Raw genomic sequence first — 18535 nt, 5'->3', positions numbered from 1 at the left:
TGAACTTTTAAGTTCAATAAAAAACAAATGATTTGGGACCAGGTGGTGGCGCACCTGGTTAAGTGCATGTGTTACAGTACAAAAGGGCCCAGGTTCAAGCCCCTTGTCCCCACCTGCAGGGGGAAAGCTTCACAAGTGGTGAAGCAGGACTGCAGGTTCTCTCTGCCTATCTCCCTCTTACTTCCCCCTCCCCTCTCAATTTCTCTCTGTCCATATCCAATAATAAATAAATAAATATTTAAAAAGTGATTTATGGAAAATGGTTGCATGGTATGTCTGATAACTCCTGGTAGTCATAGTAACACCAAAAAAACCCAAAAAGTTTAGTGTGTAAAGTCATAGTCAATATATTTCAGAAAGAAGCATGGGAGAGGGCTCCCAGCCCCTTTCTCAGTATGTCTCTATCCAATTAAAAGAAAGAATACTTTCATTGTTCCAAGTCTTTTTTTTTTTTTGCTCCATGTTAACAATTGTAGTCAGACTCCTCATATATGTAACTTTAGAGTTTTCTTGAAACTCCATGCTTTTTTTTTTCTTCTACTAATTTTTACTAGATAGGACAAAGAGAAATTGAAAGAGGGGTGGGGAGATAGAGGGAGAGAAAGAGAGACACCTGCAGACTTGCTTCACTGCTCATGAAGTGGACCCCTTGCAGTGGGGAGCAGGGGCTTGAGCCCAGATCCTTGTGCTTGGTAATATGTGTGCTTAACTGGGTCTTGAACCAGGATCCTTGCGCAGGTCCTTGTGCTCCATACTATGTGTGCTTAACTCAGTGTGCCACCATCTGACCCCCTGGGAATGTGCTTTTCTACCCAGCGGGCCCGGCTGGTATTTTTGCCTCTGGCACACCCAGCCCAGTGAGAGGTTGGAGACAGCATTCACCCACAGCTGACACCTGTAGCACACGCCAGGCATGTGCTGAACCCTTCAAAACTGGACCAGAGTAGGGGCCAGACATGCTGCTTCCAGCTGAGCAATGTAATCATGCTCACGAACCTGGGTTCAAGCCACCAGTCCAAGGGGGAAGCTTCGTAAGCAGTGAAGCAGTGCTGTAGGTGTCTCTCCTGGTCTGTCTCTTCCCCTCTCACCTTCCACCAAAAAAGAAAGGGAAAAAAAGGGGGTGGGCAGCGGGGCACCTGGTTAAGTGCACATGGTACTAAGCTAAAGGATCCCAGTTCAAGTCCCAGCTCCCCACCTCCAGGGGGAGCACTTCATAAGGGGTAAAGCAGGTCTGCAGATGTCTCTCTGTCTCTCTCCCTCTCTACGACCCTCTTCCCTCTCAATTTCTGTCTGTCATGTCCAATAAAATGGAAAAAATGGCCACCAGGAGCTGTGGCTTCATAGTGCTGGCACCAAGCCCCAGCAATAACTCTGGAGGCAAAAAAAAAAAAAAAAAAAAGCCTCCGGGAATGGTGGAGCTGTACAGGCAGTGAACCATATCAATAATCCTGTGACAATTAAAAAAAAAAAAACTGAAGTAGTCACACTCTGCAAAACTTTGAAATGACATTTGTTCACGCCATCAAATGTTCAAGTGCCTCCTACCTCAGAGAGGCACTAAGCTAAGCACTGCAGAGTAAGCCCAAGTCTGCTTGTGGGAACAGGTTTCTTCAAACCTCTGTAAGCAGAGATGGAACCAGCCCTCTGTCACCCCGTCATAGTGACTGGGGCTGACTGGCCTCGCAAAGATGGCGGCGGTGGGGCTCTTGGCTCAGGAAGGAAGCAAGCTGGCCTGCGCTGGGCACACAACTACTTCCCTTTTCTTTTTTTTCTTTCCCTCCTTTGTTGCACTAGCCTTAAGCCGTATTCTGTGAGACTGTAGCAAACACTGTAAAACACGATCTTATTTATTTGTAAAAGCACTGGATCTTTATTTATTTATTTACTTTTTATATATTCATTTTTACGAGAGTGAGAGACCAAAGAACAGCTTAGCTCCAGCCGTTTATCTCCAGCATATGCGGTGCTGGGCATCAAACCCGGGTCTTCATGCCTGCAATGTGCAATGTTAATGAACCACCACTCCCCTGTCACTGGCTCTTAATCTCTGTATGTGAGTGCTGTGCTGAGTCATGGAGCCTGGGACAGCAACTTGCTTCATCCAGCACCTCCCCTGCCTCTGGCCTACAAGCACCATAAGCCTGCCCGCTCACTCGCCTGTCTTTCTCCTGCCCCGCCCCCCCCCCCATCGTGTTTAGCACTTGGGACTTGGGTGAAGAAGGAGTCTATCGGCAGTTGTACCCCAATGTGAGAGGAAAGTCCTGTGAAGGGCACATTTTCCTGCTGGAGAACTCTCCCCCAGGACAGACCTTCCAGGTGCTTCTAGGTGGATAAGGGCCTGTCCGCTCCCCAGCCCTGTGCATCTGTCTGCCCCTGGCCTCCCTGCCTGGCTGCCCCTCAGGTGTACCTGGGTTCCTCCGGACAGCTGAGCAGGCCATCACTCTTGTCCCTACACCAGCAGGTCACCAGACCTGGCACTGATTGATTGATTGATTGATTGATTGCAGGGCTGGGGCCTTGTATATGCATGATTCTACTGCTCCTACATTGACTTTTGCACATTTAAAAAGAATTAGAAAGAGGAGAGGGAGAGACCCCACATACCACAGTACTGCAGCTCCCTTGGTGCTATCGCAGCAGCAGAGCACAAGACTTGCAAGCCTAACGCCCCAGGTCTGACCCCTGTACTGGCTATACTCTCATTCCCTCTGTACAAATCTTACTGTAAGATGTGTTTTATTCGGGAGTTGGGCAGTAGTGCAGTAGGTTAAGGGCACATGGCATGAAGCGCAAGGGCCGGCGGAAGGATCCCAGTTCGAGCTCCTGGCTCCCCACCTGCAGAGGAATCTCTTTACAGGTGGTGAAGCAGGTCTGCAAGTGTCTATCTTTCTCTCCTCCCCTCTGTCTTCCCCTCCTCTCTCCATTTCTCTCTGTCCTATCTAACAAGGATGACAACAATAACAGCAACAATAATAACTACAACAACAGTGAAAAACAACAAGGGCAACAAAAGGGAAAATAAATAAATAAATAAATAAATAAATGTGTTTTATTCATTGAGCACACATATTGCAATGCACAAGGACCAGGGTTCAAGGCCCCAGCCGCCACCCGCAGAAAGGATAGTGAAGCAGGTTTGCAGGTGCCTCTCTATCTCTTTCCCTCTCTATCTCCCCTTCTCTTCTCAGTTTCCCTCTGTCGTATCTATAAAGAAATGGAGAAAATGACCGCCAGCACTGCTAGATTTGTCATGTAGACACCAAGCCCCAGTGATAACCCTGGTGGGTGGCAAAAAGAACAAATAATAATAATTAAAAAATAAAAATCTCTCTTGGGCTGGAATGACAGCATATAATGGTTATGCAAAGGACATTCATACCTGAATGTCATACCTGAGGCTCTCAGGTCCCAGGTTCAATCCCTGCACCACCATAAGCTAGAGCTGAGCAGTTCTTGGTAAATAAAACGAAAGAAAAGTCTCATAGTTTGGGAGGCAGAGCAATGGGTAGGTGTCTGACTTAAAAGCACTAAGCCATGAATTCAGTTCCCAGCATCATCATGTCATCATATGTGTTAGAGTGAAGCTCTGGTTCTTTCCCTCTCTCTCATTAAAAAATGAACAAGCCAGGCGGTAGCACAGCATCTTAAGAGCATATGGCGCTAAGTGCAAGGACTAGTGTAAGGATCCCGGTTCGAGCCCCCAGCTTGACACCTGCCGGGGGGGGGGCGCGCTTCACAAATGGTGAAGCAAGTATAAAGGTATCTATCTTTCTCTCTCCCTCTTTGTCTTCTCCTCCTCTCTTGATTTCTCTCTGTCCTATCCAATAGCAACAGTAATAACAATAGCAGCAACAGCAAGGGCAACAATAACAACAAATGGCCACCATAGCAGTGGATGGATAATGCAGGCACCAAGCCCTAACGATAACCCTGGAGGCAAGAAAAAAAAAAAAGGAGAAGAAATGCCTCACCAATATGTCCTATAACTTCGCCTCCCCAGAGCCCCGCCCCACCAGGGAAGGATAGAAACAGGCTGGGGTGTGAATCCACCTGCCAATGCCCATGTCCAATGGAGAAGCAATTAGAGAAGCCAGACCTTCCACCTTCTGCACCCCATAAAAGATTTTGGTCCGTATCCCCCAGAGGGATAAAGAATAGGGAAGTTTCTGGTGGAGGGGATGGGACACAGAACTCTGGTGGTGGAAACTGTGTGAAATTGTACCCCTGTTAGCTTACAGTCTTGTTAATCATATTTAAATCACTAATAAAAAATGTTTTCAAATGAATAAATCCTTTTAAAAGTTTCATCAAATAAAAAATACTTTTTAAAAAACATTAATATCTATTGTATGTGTTTTATATAAGATGGAGAGGAGAGGGAGAGAGCTGGCAGAGCAGCACTCCAGCGGGATCCAACGAGGAGCCTCAGGCAGGTGCGTCCTGAAAAAAAAATATTCAAGAAGAAGAATATGGTAGCCCAGGAGGTCATGCAGTGGGCAAAGCACTGGACTTGCAGGCATTAGTTCATGAGTTCGATCCCCAGCACCACATGTGCCAGAATGCTGCCTTTGTTCATTCTCACTCTCTTGTGAATAGATAACACAATTATCTTACCCCCAAACCTGGACAGAGTACCTGGAAAATCTCTGGGCCTGCCTGGCTCTCTCCTCCCCTCCCTGCCTCATCTCTCTCTCTCTCTCTGTCTGTGTCTCTCGCAGGCCTCCTGTATCAGGAATACCGAGACAAATCCACACTTCAGGAGATCGAGACCCGGAGGAAGCAGGACGCAGAGATCCAAGGCGCCGCCGACGGGTCCCCGGGCAACAAGGAGGCTGTGGAGGACGGGGAGGAGGATGGCGAAGAAGAGGAGGAGGGGGAGGAGGAAGAGCTGGCCAGCCCCCCGGAGAGGAAGGTGCTGCCCCAGATCTGCCTGCTCAGCAACCCACACTCCAGGTTCAACCTGTGGCAGGACCTCCCCGAGATCCGGAGCAGCGGGGTGCTGGACATCCTCCAGCCCGAGGAGGTGAAGCTGCAGGAGGTAAGGCCCCCACCTCATGACTGGCCCTCATGACTGGATCTGGGGACCTTCCTGGAGCCTGCAGGAGATGCACCAGCTAGGACAGCACCTCACTGGCCTCTTGTGGTGCTTTCCCCACCCCACCCCATCTGATGGGGTCAGTTTCCTGCCTGCAGTGGGGTGTCAGAGTGCCAGGCGTTGGGGGGATGGTGCTTTCATTGGGGCCTGGCAACAGCTCATTTACCCTGCACTCAGGGCCTGAGCCCACAGCCTTAACTCAGAGCCGAGAGAGAGAGAGAGAGAGAGAAGTGGGCTTGACAAGAAAGCTCTGTTATGATTGCCCTTCCCGTCACTGTAAGAGACCTTGGGTGGGCCCTCTCTCGGGTGAGAGAAGAGAGTGGCCCCTTCAGCCCCGTTTTCATCCCATACATAGATAAAGGGAGGGGAACAGAGACACCATAGCACCACTCCACCATCTGTGGTGCTCCCAGGTGACGCCAGGGCTCAAACCCAGGGCCTCATGCACAGTAAGGAGTGTGCTCTACCCATGGAGCCATTCCCTGCCCCTAGAAATCATTATTATGTCTCTCTGTCTCTGTTTCTCTGAGTGAAAAAGTGACTCAGACCAGTTAAAATCACACCTGCTTAAGGCCCCAGTTCCACCATCGAATAGAACAGAACAGAACACAGGATGTTTTTCCCATTGGCATGGTGGAACAAATGCAGGACTTGTTTAGATGTGAGGTCCTGAGTTCAGTCCCCAGCACTGCATATGCCAGAGTGATGCTCAGGTTCTCTCTCGTTAAATAAAAAAAATCTATAAAAAATTAAATTTAAAGCAAATGTGTGGCCTGGAAGGTAGTACAGTGGATGAAATGTTGGACCCTCAGGCATGAGGTCCCGAATTCAATTCCTGGCATCACATGTGTCAGAGTGACTCTGTGGCTCTCTCTCATAAATAAGTAAATAGTGTTTTTGAAAGAAAAGGAAGGCCTGAGGGCCAGGCGGTAGTGCACCAGGTTAAGTGCACATGGCGCAAAGCGCAAGGACTGGCATAAGAATCCCGGCTCGAGACCCTAGCTCCCCACCTGCAGGGGGGTCATTTCACAAGTGTTGAAGCAGGTCTTCAGTTCTTTCTCTCCTCCTCTCTGTCTTCCCCTCCTCTCTCGATTTCTCTCTGTCCAATCCAACAACAACGACAACAATAACAAGTTATAGTAACAACAACAACAATGATCAACAACAAGGACAACAAAAGGGAAAATAATGGCCTCCAGGAGCAGTGGATTTGTAGTGCAGGCACCGAGCCCCAGCAATAACCCTGGAGGCAAAAAAAAAAAAAAAAAGGAAGGGAAGGCCTTGTACCAGGTGTGGCTCCTTAGAAGGAAACACTAAGAACTTGGGGTTCTCCAAAATGGTGCAGCCCCTGGAGATCAGTGGCCACAAGTGGTGGCCAGTGAGGACCCCCATGTGGCCGTCACTGAGGCGTGTTGGGTATGAAGCCACAGCAATCCTGAACACTTAGTGCCTAGGAGGAAATACTGGCTCCCTAGTCAGCGTCTATTCTTCTTCTTCTTCTCACCATCATCTTTATTTATTTATTGGCTAGAGACAGCCAGAAATCGAGAGGGAAGGGGTGATAGAGAGGGAGACAGACACCTGCAGGGCTACTTCACCCTTTGCAAAGTTTCCCCTGCAGGTGGAGACCAGGAGCTCAAGCCCAGTCCTTGCGCATCATAACGTGCACTCACCTCAACCAGGTGCGCCACCACCCAGCCCCACGCAGACGTGGTGACTCTTTGAATACACCAGATTAAATACTTTAATTCTTCTCTCCTGTTTTTTAACCACTTTAATGTGGTCACTGAGAAAATTTAAATGTATGAGAGTCTCATATTAAGTTTTTATTGGACATTATTGCTCTAAAGAGAGGCTCTATTTTATCTTCTGGTGTCCACAAACACCAGGAGGAAGTGGCCACCCACTAAGCAGTAACAAAAGCTTCAGTGGGTGGTCCGGGAGGTGGCTCAGTGATAAAGCTTCGGACTGTCAAACATGAGGTCCTGAGTTCGATTCCCTGGCAGCACATGTGCCAGAGTGATGTCTGGTTCTTTCTCTCTCCTCCTATCTTTCTCAGAAATAAATAAAATCTTTAAAAAAAAAAAACCTCAGTGGGTACATTGTGTGGAAATGTACCCCTCTTATCCTATAGTATTGTCAATATTTCCATTTTACAAATAATTTTTTTTAAAAAATTCTCTAGACTAGGGGGCCAGGCAGTAGCACAGTGGGTTAAGTGCACGTGGCCCAGTGGGTTAAGCACATGTGGCACCAAGTGCAAGGACCCCAGCATAAGGATCCCGGTTTGAGCCCCCCGGCTCCCCACCTGCAAGGGGGGTTGCCACACAAGCAGTGAAGCAGGTCTGCAGGTGTCTGTCTTTCTCTCCCCTCTCTGTCTTCCCTTCCTCTCTCAATTTCTCTCTGTCCTATCCAACAACAATAATAACAACAGTAATAACAACAAGGGCAACAAAATGGGAAAAAAATGGCCTCCAGGAGCAGTGAGTTCATAGTGCAGACACCGAGCCCCTGTAATAACCCTGGAGGTAAAAAAATAAAATAAAAAATAAATTATCTAGACTTCACTCCAACAGAATAGACAGGAAAGCAAACTTCAGCAGTCTGCAGCATCACTGTTACAAGTGTACTAAGCACTCCTAACCTTGGAGCCAAAAGGATGCATTTTATAATTACAAGTCTTCCACTTATTTATTTATTGAGAGGAGGGGAAAGAGAGAGAGGACCAGAGCATCACTCTGGCACATGTGATGCCGGGGACTGAACCCAGGATCTTGTGCTTGAGAGTCCACGCCCCCTTCCACTGTGTCACCTCCCAAGCCGCTACAGACTTTCTACACAGTCCATCGTGTCATCAGTGAAGAGGGGAAGTCTACTTCTAACAACCCTGGGAGCTTTCTTTTGACTGGGGTCTTCTGAGAAATGTGTGAACCGACTTCCAGGGGTTTGGAGACAGTCCTGGAATGTCACAAGGCTCAGACCAGCCCATCCTGCCACGTCCCCATCACTGGGATAATTTGTAAGATGTCAGCCTTTTTTGCTTAATTTGTTAAAGTGGGCAGGAGGGAGAAGCCTGTTCTGCTGCTGTGTGATGGAATGTTCTAGAAATGTCAGTGCCCTTCCGCTGCTGGTGTTCTATCCGAATCTTTTCTGACCGCCTGTCTTCTGGTTCCACTAATGCCTGAACTGGTGGTGGTGCTGTAAGGGGCATGGCTGCTCAGGGAAGACTTCTTACAGAGTGAAGTGTGTGTCCCAGACTCCAGATCCTGGGCATTTCAAAACACGGAGAGTGTCTCCGCAGCTGACGTAATGATCCATGGAGAGGCACTTCTTTGGGGACAGGGCAGATTTAGCAGTTTTCTTGGCCATTGCTAGTAGAAGCCGAGAGAGGTGTGTGGGGGGAGGGTACCTGGGTCAGTCTGGGAGGTTGGCACAGTGGCTAGAGCTCTAGACTTACCAGTTGAATCCCCTGTACTGTAGGAGCCCGGGTGATGCTCTGGTTCCCATCATAATTAATGGGAGATAGCTCACCAGGTAAAGAACACACCTTGCCCTGTGCTGGGCCCCAGACTCCACTCCCCAGCCACCACATGGGGGCGCCATGCAAAGGGGAAGCTTCATGAGCTGTGGTGACTCTCACTCTCCATCTCCGTCTGTCTCTTCGAGAGAGAGAGGGAGGGAGAGAGAGACTGCTGGGAGGGATGGGATTGAGCAAGCATGAAGTTCCAATAAAAGCCTTGGTGGAAAGGAGGAGCCAGCAGGACAGCTCACTGGATAGTACACTGCTCTGCCATGTGCTGGCCTAGTTCGAGCCCAGCCTCCACCACATTGAAGGAAGCTTTGGTGCTGTGGTCTCTTTCATTCTCTCTCTCTCTCTCCATCACTTAGGATGTTCTGTCTGTTTCCGGTTGTCTTGGTTTTACGTAGTGCTGGGGGTCAGCCTTAGGCCTTGTGCATGGTAAGGCCATGCATGCTCTACCCACTTCCCCCAATATCTTTAGACATCTAAATGTCTCCTGGGGAGCAAAAGTAGTTCCTGATTAAAAAAACCTCTGTTCTTGAGAAAAGCATAGGTTTCCACAAAACCCACACTAAGATGTTTATAGCTGCTCTGCCAGTAGTCTTCCCAAAGCAGAGCAGCCTCAGCATCCTGGAACAGAGCGAGGGGTAAGCAGACTCCAGGCCACGGTGACACGCAGCTCGGCAGTGAAAAACTGACTCACCAACACACACACTTTCCATCCGTCACAGGCTTGCTGCCGAGTGGAAGAAATTAGAAAGGCCGCAGGATACATGATTCTTTCATGCAGCATGCCAGGGGACAAGGCCACAGTGATGGAGGCAGATGGGCGACTCCCAGTGATGGGAGCGTGGCAGGATGGGCTGGTCTGAGCCTTGTGACCAGAATCTGTACCTGTGGTACAATTCCCAAAACTATACAACGTCCCCCTCCCCAGGAGTGGGAATCAGTCCCACTATATGTTAACTTCAGAAAGAGCAGTGTCATGGAGAAGGCTGATGGTTTTGTTCAACCTGACAAAATAAGCACTGCTCTCCTCCCCACCAAATAGAACACAGACCTGTCTGTCTCCTGTGAATTGAGACCAGAATTTACAGAGTGTAAGAAGCTCAAATCCAGAGACAGGGTGAGAGAATAACATTCACTGAGCAGTTCTGAGTGAACACAAAAGTGGGTGTAAGGTGGGACCAGTTTATCCTGTTGATAACGGGGCCACAGAAGACAAATGCCCTGATCTCGGTGAGGGCTATAACATACGCGTTATGTAAAAAGACTCCCATGCCTGAGGCTCCAAAGTCTTAGGTTCAATCCCCATACCACTTTTAGGTAGAGCTGAGCAGTGCTCAGGGGGAAAAACAAAAGCCCTGCTCTTTAAAGAGATTGAGAGGACAGAGGATGGTGCGGTGAACAGAGTACCAACCTTCATGCGTAAGATCTTGAGTTCAATTCCCAGCGTCTCATGTGCCAGAATTATACTCTGGCTCCTTCTCTCCCTCTTTCTCTCTCCCTCTCTCAGCAATAAGTAAGCATTAGTAAATAAATGAAGAGGTTGGGAGAGAAGCAGTACATTGGTTACCACTGAAACAAAACTCAAAAAGGCACCTTCTGAAATACAGTTTTATTTTAGAGGCAGAGGGAGAGTGAAATAGGCACAGACAAGGGAGTCAGGAGGTAGCACAGTGGGTTAAGCGCAGGTGGTGCAAAGCACAAGGACCAGCATAAGGATCCCGGTTCGAGCCCCCGGCTCCCCACCTGCAGGGGAGTCACTGCACAGGCGGTGAAGCAAGTCTGCAGGTGTCTGTCTTTCTCTCCCCCTCTCTGTCTTCTCCTCTTCTCTCCATTTCTGTCTGTCCTATCCAACAACGATGACATCAATAACAACAACGATAACTACAACAATAAAAAAAACAAGGGCAACAAGAGGGAATAAATAAATTTAAAAAAGGAAAAAAAAGAGGCTCAGACAAGTCTTCATATACTTTATTAATTTACTGGATAGAGACAGAAAGAAACAAAGAGGGGAGAGAAAAAGGCAAACACCTGGCACTGCTTCACCATGTGGGAAGCTTCCCCCCTGCAGGTAGGGACTCGGGCTTGAACCTGGGTCCTCGTATGGTTACCTGTGTACTCAATCAGATGTGCCACTTCCCGCCCCCTTTCTGAAGTGCATAAAGAATTCTCAGCTCTTCTGACTGTGTCATAGCTAGTGAAGTCTGCTCAGTGGCAGTTGAGGGGACAAGAGATGGCTCACGCCACAGAGGGCATGCCTTGCTGTGTGTGAGGTCCTGGATTCAAGTCTTGGCAACACAAGGGAACACATGGGCAGCACCCCGGGAGCTCCGTGGGTGGTAGAGCCATGCTGTACTGTCTCTCCTCTCTGCCTCAGTCTCTGCCTCTCAATGGAGAATTGGGCCCAGAGGCTACCTGGTAGAGTGCATGTGTGAGGCTGTTTCATCTGTTTCATTTCCTTGGCTTTGCATGGAAAAGAAAAACGAGTCATCTTAAACTTTGAGCTGGAGCACTTTTTTTTTTTTTTGCCTCCAGGGTTATTGCTGGGGTTTGGTGTCTGCACTACAAATCCACTGCTCCTGGAGGCCATTTTTCCCATTTTGTTGCCCTTGTTGCGCTTGTTGTAGTTATTATTGTTATTGTTGTCATAATTGTTGTTGTTGTTAGATAGGACAGAGAGAAATCAAGAGAGGAAGGGAAGACAGAGGGGGAGAGAAAGACACCTGCAGACCTGCTTCACCGCTTGCGAAGCAACTCCCTGCAGGTGGGTAACTGGGGGCTCGAACCAGGATCCATATGCCAGCCCTTGTGCTTTGTGCCAGGTGCACTTAACCCGCTGCACTACCGCTCAACCCCCACCCAGCTGGAGGACTTTTAAATGGGTTCTGGTGAACACAGCTAGTGAGGAAAGTGTATCAGTGCAATGCTTGGCATTGCAAGGTCATCGGGTAGGCCTATTTCTAGCCTTCTGAGAGTTCTCCAGACTGTTCTCCACAGAGGTTGGACCAATTGACATTCCCACCAGCAGTGCAGGAGGGCTCCTTTGACCCCACAACCTCTCCAGCATTTGCTGCTGTTACCTTTTCTGATGTAAGACATTCTTACAAGAGTGAAGTGATATCTCATTGTTGTCTTTATTTGCATTTCTCTGATAATCAGAGACTTGGAGCATTTTTTCATGTGTTACTCAGCCTTTTGGATTTCTTCTGTGGTGAATATTCTGTCCATGTCCTCCCCCCATTTTTGGATGGTGTTATTTTCTTGTAGTTGAGTTTGGCAAGCTCTTTATATTTTTTAGTTATTAGCCTCTTGTCTGATGTATGGCATGTAAAGATCTTCTCCCATTCTGTGAGGGGTCTCTTGGTTTGGGTAGTGGTTTCTTTTGCTGTGCAGAAGCTTTTTAATTTGATGTAGTCCCATAGGTTTATACTTGCCTTAGTCTTCTTTGTAATTGGATTCGTTCCATTGAAGATGTCTTTAAAATTTATGCAGAAAAGAGTTCTGCCAATATTTTCCTCTAAGTATCTGATAGTTTCTAGTCTAATTCAAGTCCTTGATCCACTTGGAATTGACTTTTGTATTTGGTGAAATCTAGTGGCTCAGTTTCATTCTTCTGCATGTTTCAACCCATTTTTTCCAACACCATTTGTTGAATAGATTCTGCTTTCCCCATTATTTAATAGTCTGGGCACCTTTGTCAAAGATTAGATGTCCATGGGTGTGGGGGCTTACTTCTGGGCTCTCAATTCTATTCCACTGGTCAGTGTGTCTATTCATGTTCCAGTACTAAGCAGTATTTATTACAACGGCCCTATAATACAGTTTGAGATCTGGGAATGTGATGCCTCCATTTCTGCTCTTTCTTCTCAAGATTGTTTTGGCAATTCTAGGTCTTTTCTGGTTCCAAATAAACATTTGTAGCATTTTTTCTATTCTCCAAAAAAAAAATGTGGTTGGAATTTTGATGAGGATAGCATTAAATTTATAGATGGCTCTGGGTAGTATATTCATTTTGATGATGTTAATTCTTCCAACCCATGAACATGGAATATCTTTCCACTTCTTTGTGTCTTTTGCAATTTCCTTAAGTAGTGACTCATAATTTTCAGTATACAAGTCATTCACTTCGTTGGTTGGATTTATCCCTAGACATTTTATTGTTTTTGTTGCTATAGTAAAAGGAATTGATTTCTGGACTTCATGTTCTCCCAACTTAGTGTTTACATAGAGGAATGCCACTGACTTTTGAATGTTAATTTTGTAGCCTGACACCTTACTGTATTGTCTGATGATTTCCAAAAGCTTCTTGCTGGATTCCTTAGGTTTTTCTAAGTATACTATCATGTCATCTGCAAATAGGGAGAGTTTGACTTCTCTTTCAATCTGTATGCCTTTAATTCCTTGCTCCTGCCTGATTACTATGGCAAGAACTTCCAACACTATGTTGAATAATAATGGTGATAGTGGGCAACCCTGTCTAGTACCTGATCTGAGGGGAAATGCTTCCAGATTTTCACCATTGAGTATGATGTTGGCTGTAGGTTTGCTATATTAAGACTCCATTATCTTCAGGAATTTTCCATCTATTCCCATTTTTTGTAGTGTTTTGATCATAAAGGGATGTTGTATTTTATCAAAGGCTTTCTCTGTATCTATTGATATGACCATGTGGGTTTTGGTCTTGCTTTTGTTGATGTGGTGGATCACATTGATTAATTTACATATATTAAACCAACCTTGCATCCCTGGGATAAACCCCACTTGGTCATGATGAACAATCTTTTTAATATACTGCTGTATCCGGTTGGCTAGAATTTTGTTCAATATTTTGGCATCTGTGTTCATCAGAGATATTGGTCTGTAGTTTTCTTTTTTGGTTGTGTCTCTGCTTTTGGTATCAAAGTGATGCTGGCTTCATAGTAGCTGTGAGGGAGTATTCCAGTGTCTTCAATCTTCTGGAAGACTTTTAAAAGTAGAGATATTGGGAGTCGGGTGGTAGCACAGCGGGTTAAGCGCATGTGGCGCAAAGCGCAAGGACTGGCATAAGGATCCGGGTTCGAGCCCCCAGATCCCCACCTGCAGGGGAATCGCTTCACAGGCAGTGAAGCAGGTCTGCAGATGTCTATCTTTCTCTCCCCCTCTCTGCCTTCCCCTCTTCTCTCCATTTCTCTCTGTCCTATTCAGCAACAACGAAATCAATAATAACTACAACAATAAAACAAGGACAACAAAAGGGAATAAATAAGTAAATAAATATAAAAAAAGTTTTTTTTTTAAAGTAGAGGTATTATTAGTTCTTCTTTGAAGGTTTTGTAGAATTCATTTGTAAAACCATCTGGACCAGGGCTTTTATTCTTGGGAAGGATTTTGATAACTGTTTCAATTTCATTAGCTGTGATGGGCCTGTTCATGTTATCTACTTCCTCTTTATTTAATTTTGGAAGTTTGTATGTGTCTAGGAAATCGTCCATTTCTTCCAGGTTCTCTAGCTTGGTGGCATATAGTTGTTCATAGAAGCCTCGCATGATATGCTGACATTCTGCGGTGTCTGTTGTGATATCTCCTCTTTCATTTATGATCCAATTTATTTGAGTCTTCTTCCTTTTTTGTTTTGTGAGTCTGGCTAAAGGTTTATCGATTTTGTTCACTTTTTCGAAGAACCAACATTTACTTTTGTTGATCTTTTGAATGGTTTTATTATTTTCAGTGTTATTGATTTCTGCCCTAACTTTAGTGATTTCTGTCCTTTTGGTTGCTTTAGGATTCCTTTGTTCTTCTTCTTCTTCTTCTAGGTCTTTAAGATGTGCAATCAGGCTGTTTATTTGTGCTTTTTCTTGTTTCCTAATGTGTGCTTGTATGGCTATGAACTTCCCTCTCAGTACTGCTTTAGCTGTGTCCCAAATATTTTGATAGATTGTGTCTTCATTTTCATTGAAGTCTCAAAACATTTTGATTTCTTCCTTGATTTCCTCTTTGATCCAGTAGTTGTTAAGTAGTGTACTGTTGAGCTTCCACATTTTGGGACTATTACTAATCTTTTGTTGATTGTTAAGTGTTAGTTTAATTCCACTGTGATCTGAGAAGATGCTTGGGATGATTTCAGTGCTCTTGAATTGACTGATGCTGTCTTTGTGGCCTAGCATATGGTCTATCCTTGAGAATGACCCATGTGGACTTGAGTAAAATGTGTATTCCAGTTTCTTGGGATGAATGACTCTGAAAATGTCCAATAGTTCTAGTTCATCTATCTCTTCATTTAGCTCCCTTATGTCTTTATTGATTTTCTGCCTGGATGATCTGTCAACTTGAGAGAGTGGGGTGCTGAAGTCCCCTATTATGACTGTGTTGCTGTTAATATGTTGCTGTAGCTCTTTCAGTAGATGTTTGATGTATTTAGGTGGCTTCTCCTTGGGTGCATAGATGTTAATTAAGTCCTCTTGATTGACTGATCCACTGAACATTAAGTAGTGTCCATCCCTATCTTTTTTAATTTTATTTATTTTAAAGTCTATCATGTCAGATATAAGAATAACTGTTCCTGCCCGTTTTTGTGGGCCATTGGCTTGTATGATAGTTTTCCATCCTTTCACTTTGAGTCTGTGTTTGTCTTGTTGAGTTAGGTGGGTTTCCTGTAGACAGCATATTATTGGGTTGTGTTTTCTGATCCATCTTCCTACTATATGCCTTTTAATAGGTAAATTCAGGCCATTGACATTTATTGATATCAAAGATTGAAGATATTTTAACGCCATTCTATTTATTCCCTTTTTGTTGCCATTGTTGTTTTATTGTTGTAGTTATTATTGTTGTTATTGATGTCATCATTGTTGGATAGGACAAAGAGAAATGGAGAGAGGAGGGGAAAACAGAGGGGGAGAGAAAGATAGACACCTGCAGACCTGCTTCACTGCCTGTGAAGTGACTCCCCTGCAGGTGGGGAGCCAGGGCTTGAATCAGAATATTTGTGCGGGTCCTTGTGCTTTGCACCACGTGCGATTAACCCACTGCATTACCGCCCAACTCCCCCTTTCCTTGCTTTTTAATCAGTCTTCAGAAATGTTAATGGATGAAAAGAGAGGTCAGAAAACGGCTCACTAAGTAGAGCACACACTTTGCCATGCATGAGGTCCTGAGTTCGAGGCTTGGGCCACCATGTGGGAGCACCAAGCGGAGACGAAGCATCGTGAATGGTGGAGCCCTGCTGTGGTATCTCTCGCTCTTCTTCTGTTTTAAATAGAATAAAAGGAAGGGAGTCAGGTGGTGGCAAAGTGGGTTAAGTGCAGGTGGCGCAAAGCACAAGGACTGGTGTAAGGATCCCGATTTGATCCCTTGGCTCCCCACCTACAGGGGAGTCGCTTCAGAAGCGGTGAAGCAGATCTACAGGTGTCTATCTTTCTCTTCCCCTCTCTGTCTTCCCCTCCTCTCTCCATTTCTCTCTGTCCTATCCAACAACAATGACATCAATAACAACAACAATAATAACTACAACAACAATAAAAAACAAGGGCAACAAAAGAGAGTAAATAAGTAAATATTTAAAAAATAAATAAATAAAAGGGAAAGCGGGAGAGCCTGTCCCACATTCTGGTCCCTACCCATCACCACCTGGCTGGGGCTCTGGGAAGCTCAGTGTGAGGCCCCTGGCCATGGGCCAGCCCTCTGTGGTCACCCTGGTCCCTGCCATCCCCGCCGCAGGCCATGTTTGAGCTGGTCACCTCGGAGGCCTCATACTACAAGAGCCTAAGCCTGCTGGTGTCGCACTTCATGGACAATGAGCGACTGCGGAAGCTGCTGCACCCGTCCGAGGCCCACATCCTGTTCTCCAACGTACTGGACGTCATGGCCGTGAGTGAGCGGTGAGCTGCCCCCGGCCCCCACGGCCTATCCCCACCCCAGAGTCCTCTCCCGGGCCTGTTGGCCAAAGCCAGCAGGGCAGAAGTTGTCCGTGACTAGATACAGGTGACAAGGACGCTGGTTATATCCCCGCTGCTGGGTCCCCTGCAGGCCCCTCTTGTCCCTGCGCCCAGCACAAGCAGGACATACACTAGTGTCCCAGGTGTCAGGGCTCTGTGTAAACTGCCATCTTCAGTGACTTCACCCTGAGTTAGAAAGCCCAGGCTGGCGTCCGCACAGCTGGGGACCCCCCACGCAATAGGGGCAGAGGCCTCTGGGCCCCTATGTTCCCCCCACCCCTTCTCTGCAGGAATACCCTGCACACTGGACCTCCCCCATTGCAGCTGGTGGGGACGGTGAGGCTGAGGTAGGCTGCCTGAGCCCACAGACAGCTCCAGGGCCTCATGTGCGAGTGGCCTCCCCTGGCCTGATTTTGTTTCTGTGTCCTTAGAGAGACATAGATGGAGGTGGGGGGAGAAGAAGGAGGAGGAGGAGAAGAGAGAGGGAGAGACACTGCAGCACCACCCAACCACCCTTGGTGCTGTCCAGGGTAGTCCTGTGCGGTGGGGCCCTGGAGTCTGGCAAGGAGTGAACTCTACCTGCTGAGCAGACCCCAAGCCCCTGCATGTTCTCATTTACATCTTATGAGGGGGTGAGGGTCTCCACAGGCAGCCAGATGGAGACATGAGCTTGTGAGAGCCAGGCTCCAGTGTCAGCTGCACCCCACACTCTCTCCAACAGCCCAAGGGGTCAGAGTTTCTCTCTCTTGGGAGCCGGGCAGTGGCACAGTGGGTAAACGCAAGGGTTGGCGTAAGGATCCCGGTTTGAGCCCCCCGCTCCCCACCTGCAGGGGTTTCACTTCACAAACGGTGAAGCAGGTCTGCAGGTGTCTGTCTTTCTCTCCCCCTCTCTGTCTTCCCCTCCTCTCTCCATTTCTCTCTGTCCTATCCAACAATGACGGCAACAATAATAACTACAACAATAAAACAACAAGGGCAACAAAAGGAAATAAAATAAAATAAATAATAAAAATTTATTCAAGTAAATTATAAGAACAAGCAAACACACTAATTAAAAAATGATTTGTTTGTTCTTTCCTGTGTAATTAGAGAGAGAGAGAGGGAGAGGGAGAGGCAGAGGCCAGTACACCATGCTGTGAGGGATTAAACCAGGAGCCTGGGGCATCTGACTGCAGTGCAGAGCCAGGCCTGAGGTGGCGCCACGTCCGCCTTGAGCTCCCCTCCTCCCCACCCCAGGTTCCTGCTGGAGCTGGAGCACCGCATGGAGGAGAACATTGTCATCTCAGACGTGTGCGACATCGTGCACCGGTACGCGGCCGATCACTTCTCCGTCTACATCACCTACGTCAGCAACCAGACGTACCAGGAGAGAACCTACAAGCAGCTGCTGTGAGTCCCCACCCCCGGGCCCGCGTCCCTAGAGCAGCTTGGGGCCTGGTGATTCCCGAGTGGTTGTCTAGGGTGTCCCTGGCCGCAAGGCCCAGAGGGTCACAAAGAGCTCAGAAGGGAGGCTAGAAAAAACCGTTGTGGGGGCCTTTTCAAGGCTCACCTTGAAAGCTCAAGGGTGTGCCTTGCTATGTGTGAGACCCAGGTTCTAGCCTACAGCACCACACGGGCGGGAGGACCATGGCACCAGGGGAAGCTCCGTTATTGCCATCTATCTCCTTGATCTTTCTATCTGAAATTAGTAATTAATTGATTAACTGATTAATGAAAACACCTAGAGTAGTGAGAGTCCACATGCATAACCCCCTTGATCCCTTTAGCAAGAAGAAATATATAGTGTGGGATCAAGAGGACAGCTTGGAGGGTCAGACGATGGGGCACCGTGTTGAGCTCACACGTTAGCACGTGCAAGGACTCAGGTTCAAGCCCCCACTCCCCATTTGCAAGGGGGGAGCTTCACGAACTGTGCAGGTGTCTCTCTGTCTCCCTCTCAATATCCCCCTTCTTCCCAGTTTCTCTTTGTCCTATCAAGTTAAAAAATAATTTCTTCTT

At 47.1% G+C, this 18535-nt stretch overlaps 1 protein-coding gene across 5 annotated transcripts in view; it reads left to right on the top strand.

The window, feature by feature from the left end:
• Positions 1-18535, top strand: part of NGEF (neuronal guanine nucleotide exchange factor) — a 96002-nt gene that overhangs the window by 67743 nt on the left and 9724 nt on the right. For all 5 annotated transcript variants that reach the window (XM_060193794.1, XM_060193795.1, XM_060193793.1 and 2 more), the window contains 3 exons: positions 4719-5038; positions 16320-16480; positions 17774-17926. In XM_060193794.1, the coding sequence (XP_060049777.1) occupies positions 4719-5038; positions 16320-16480; positions 17774-17926 (634 nt within the window). The remainder of the gene's footprint in view (positions 1-4718; positions 5039-16319; positions 16481-17773; positions 17927-18535) is intronic.

This window comes from Erinaceus europaeus, chromosome 7 (genome assembly GCF_950295315.1).
Source record: "Erinaceus europaeus chromosome 7, mEriEur2.1, whole genome shotgun sequence".
Classification (NCBI taxonomy): domain Eukaryota; kingdom Metazoa; phylum Chordata; class Mammalia; order Eulipotyphla; family Erinaceidae; genus Erinaceus; species Erinaceus europaeus.
This window is presented reverse-complemented; position numbering and strand designations above follow the sequence as displayed.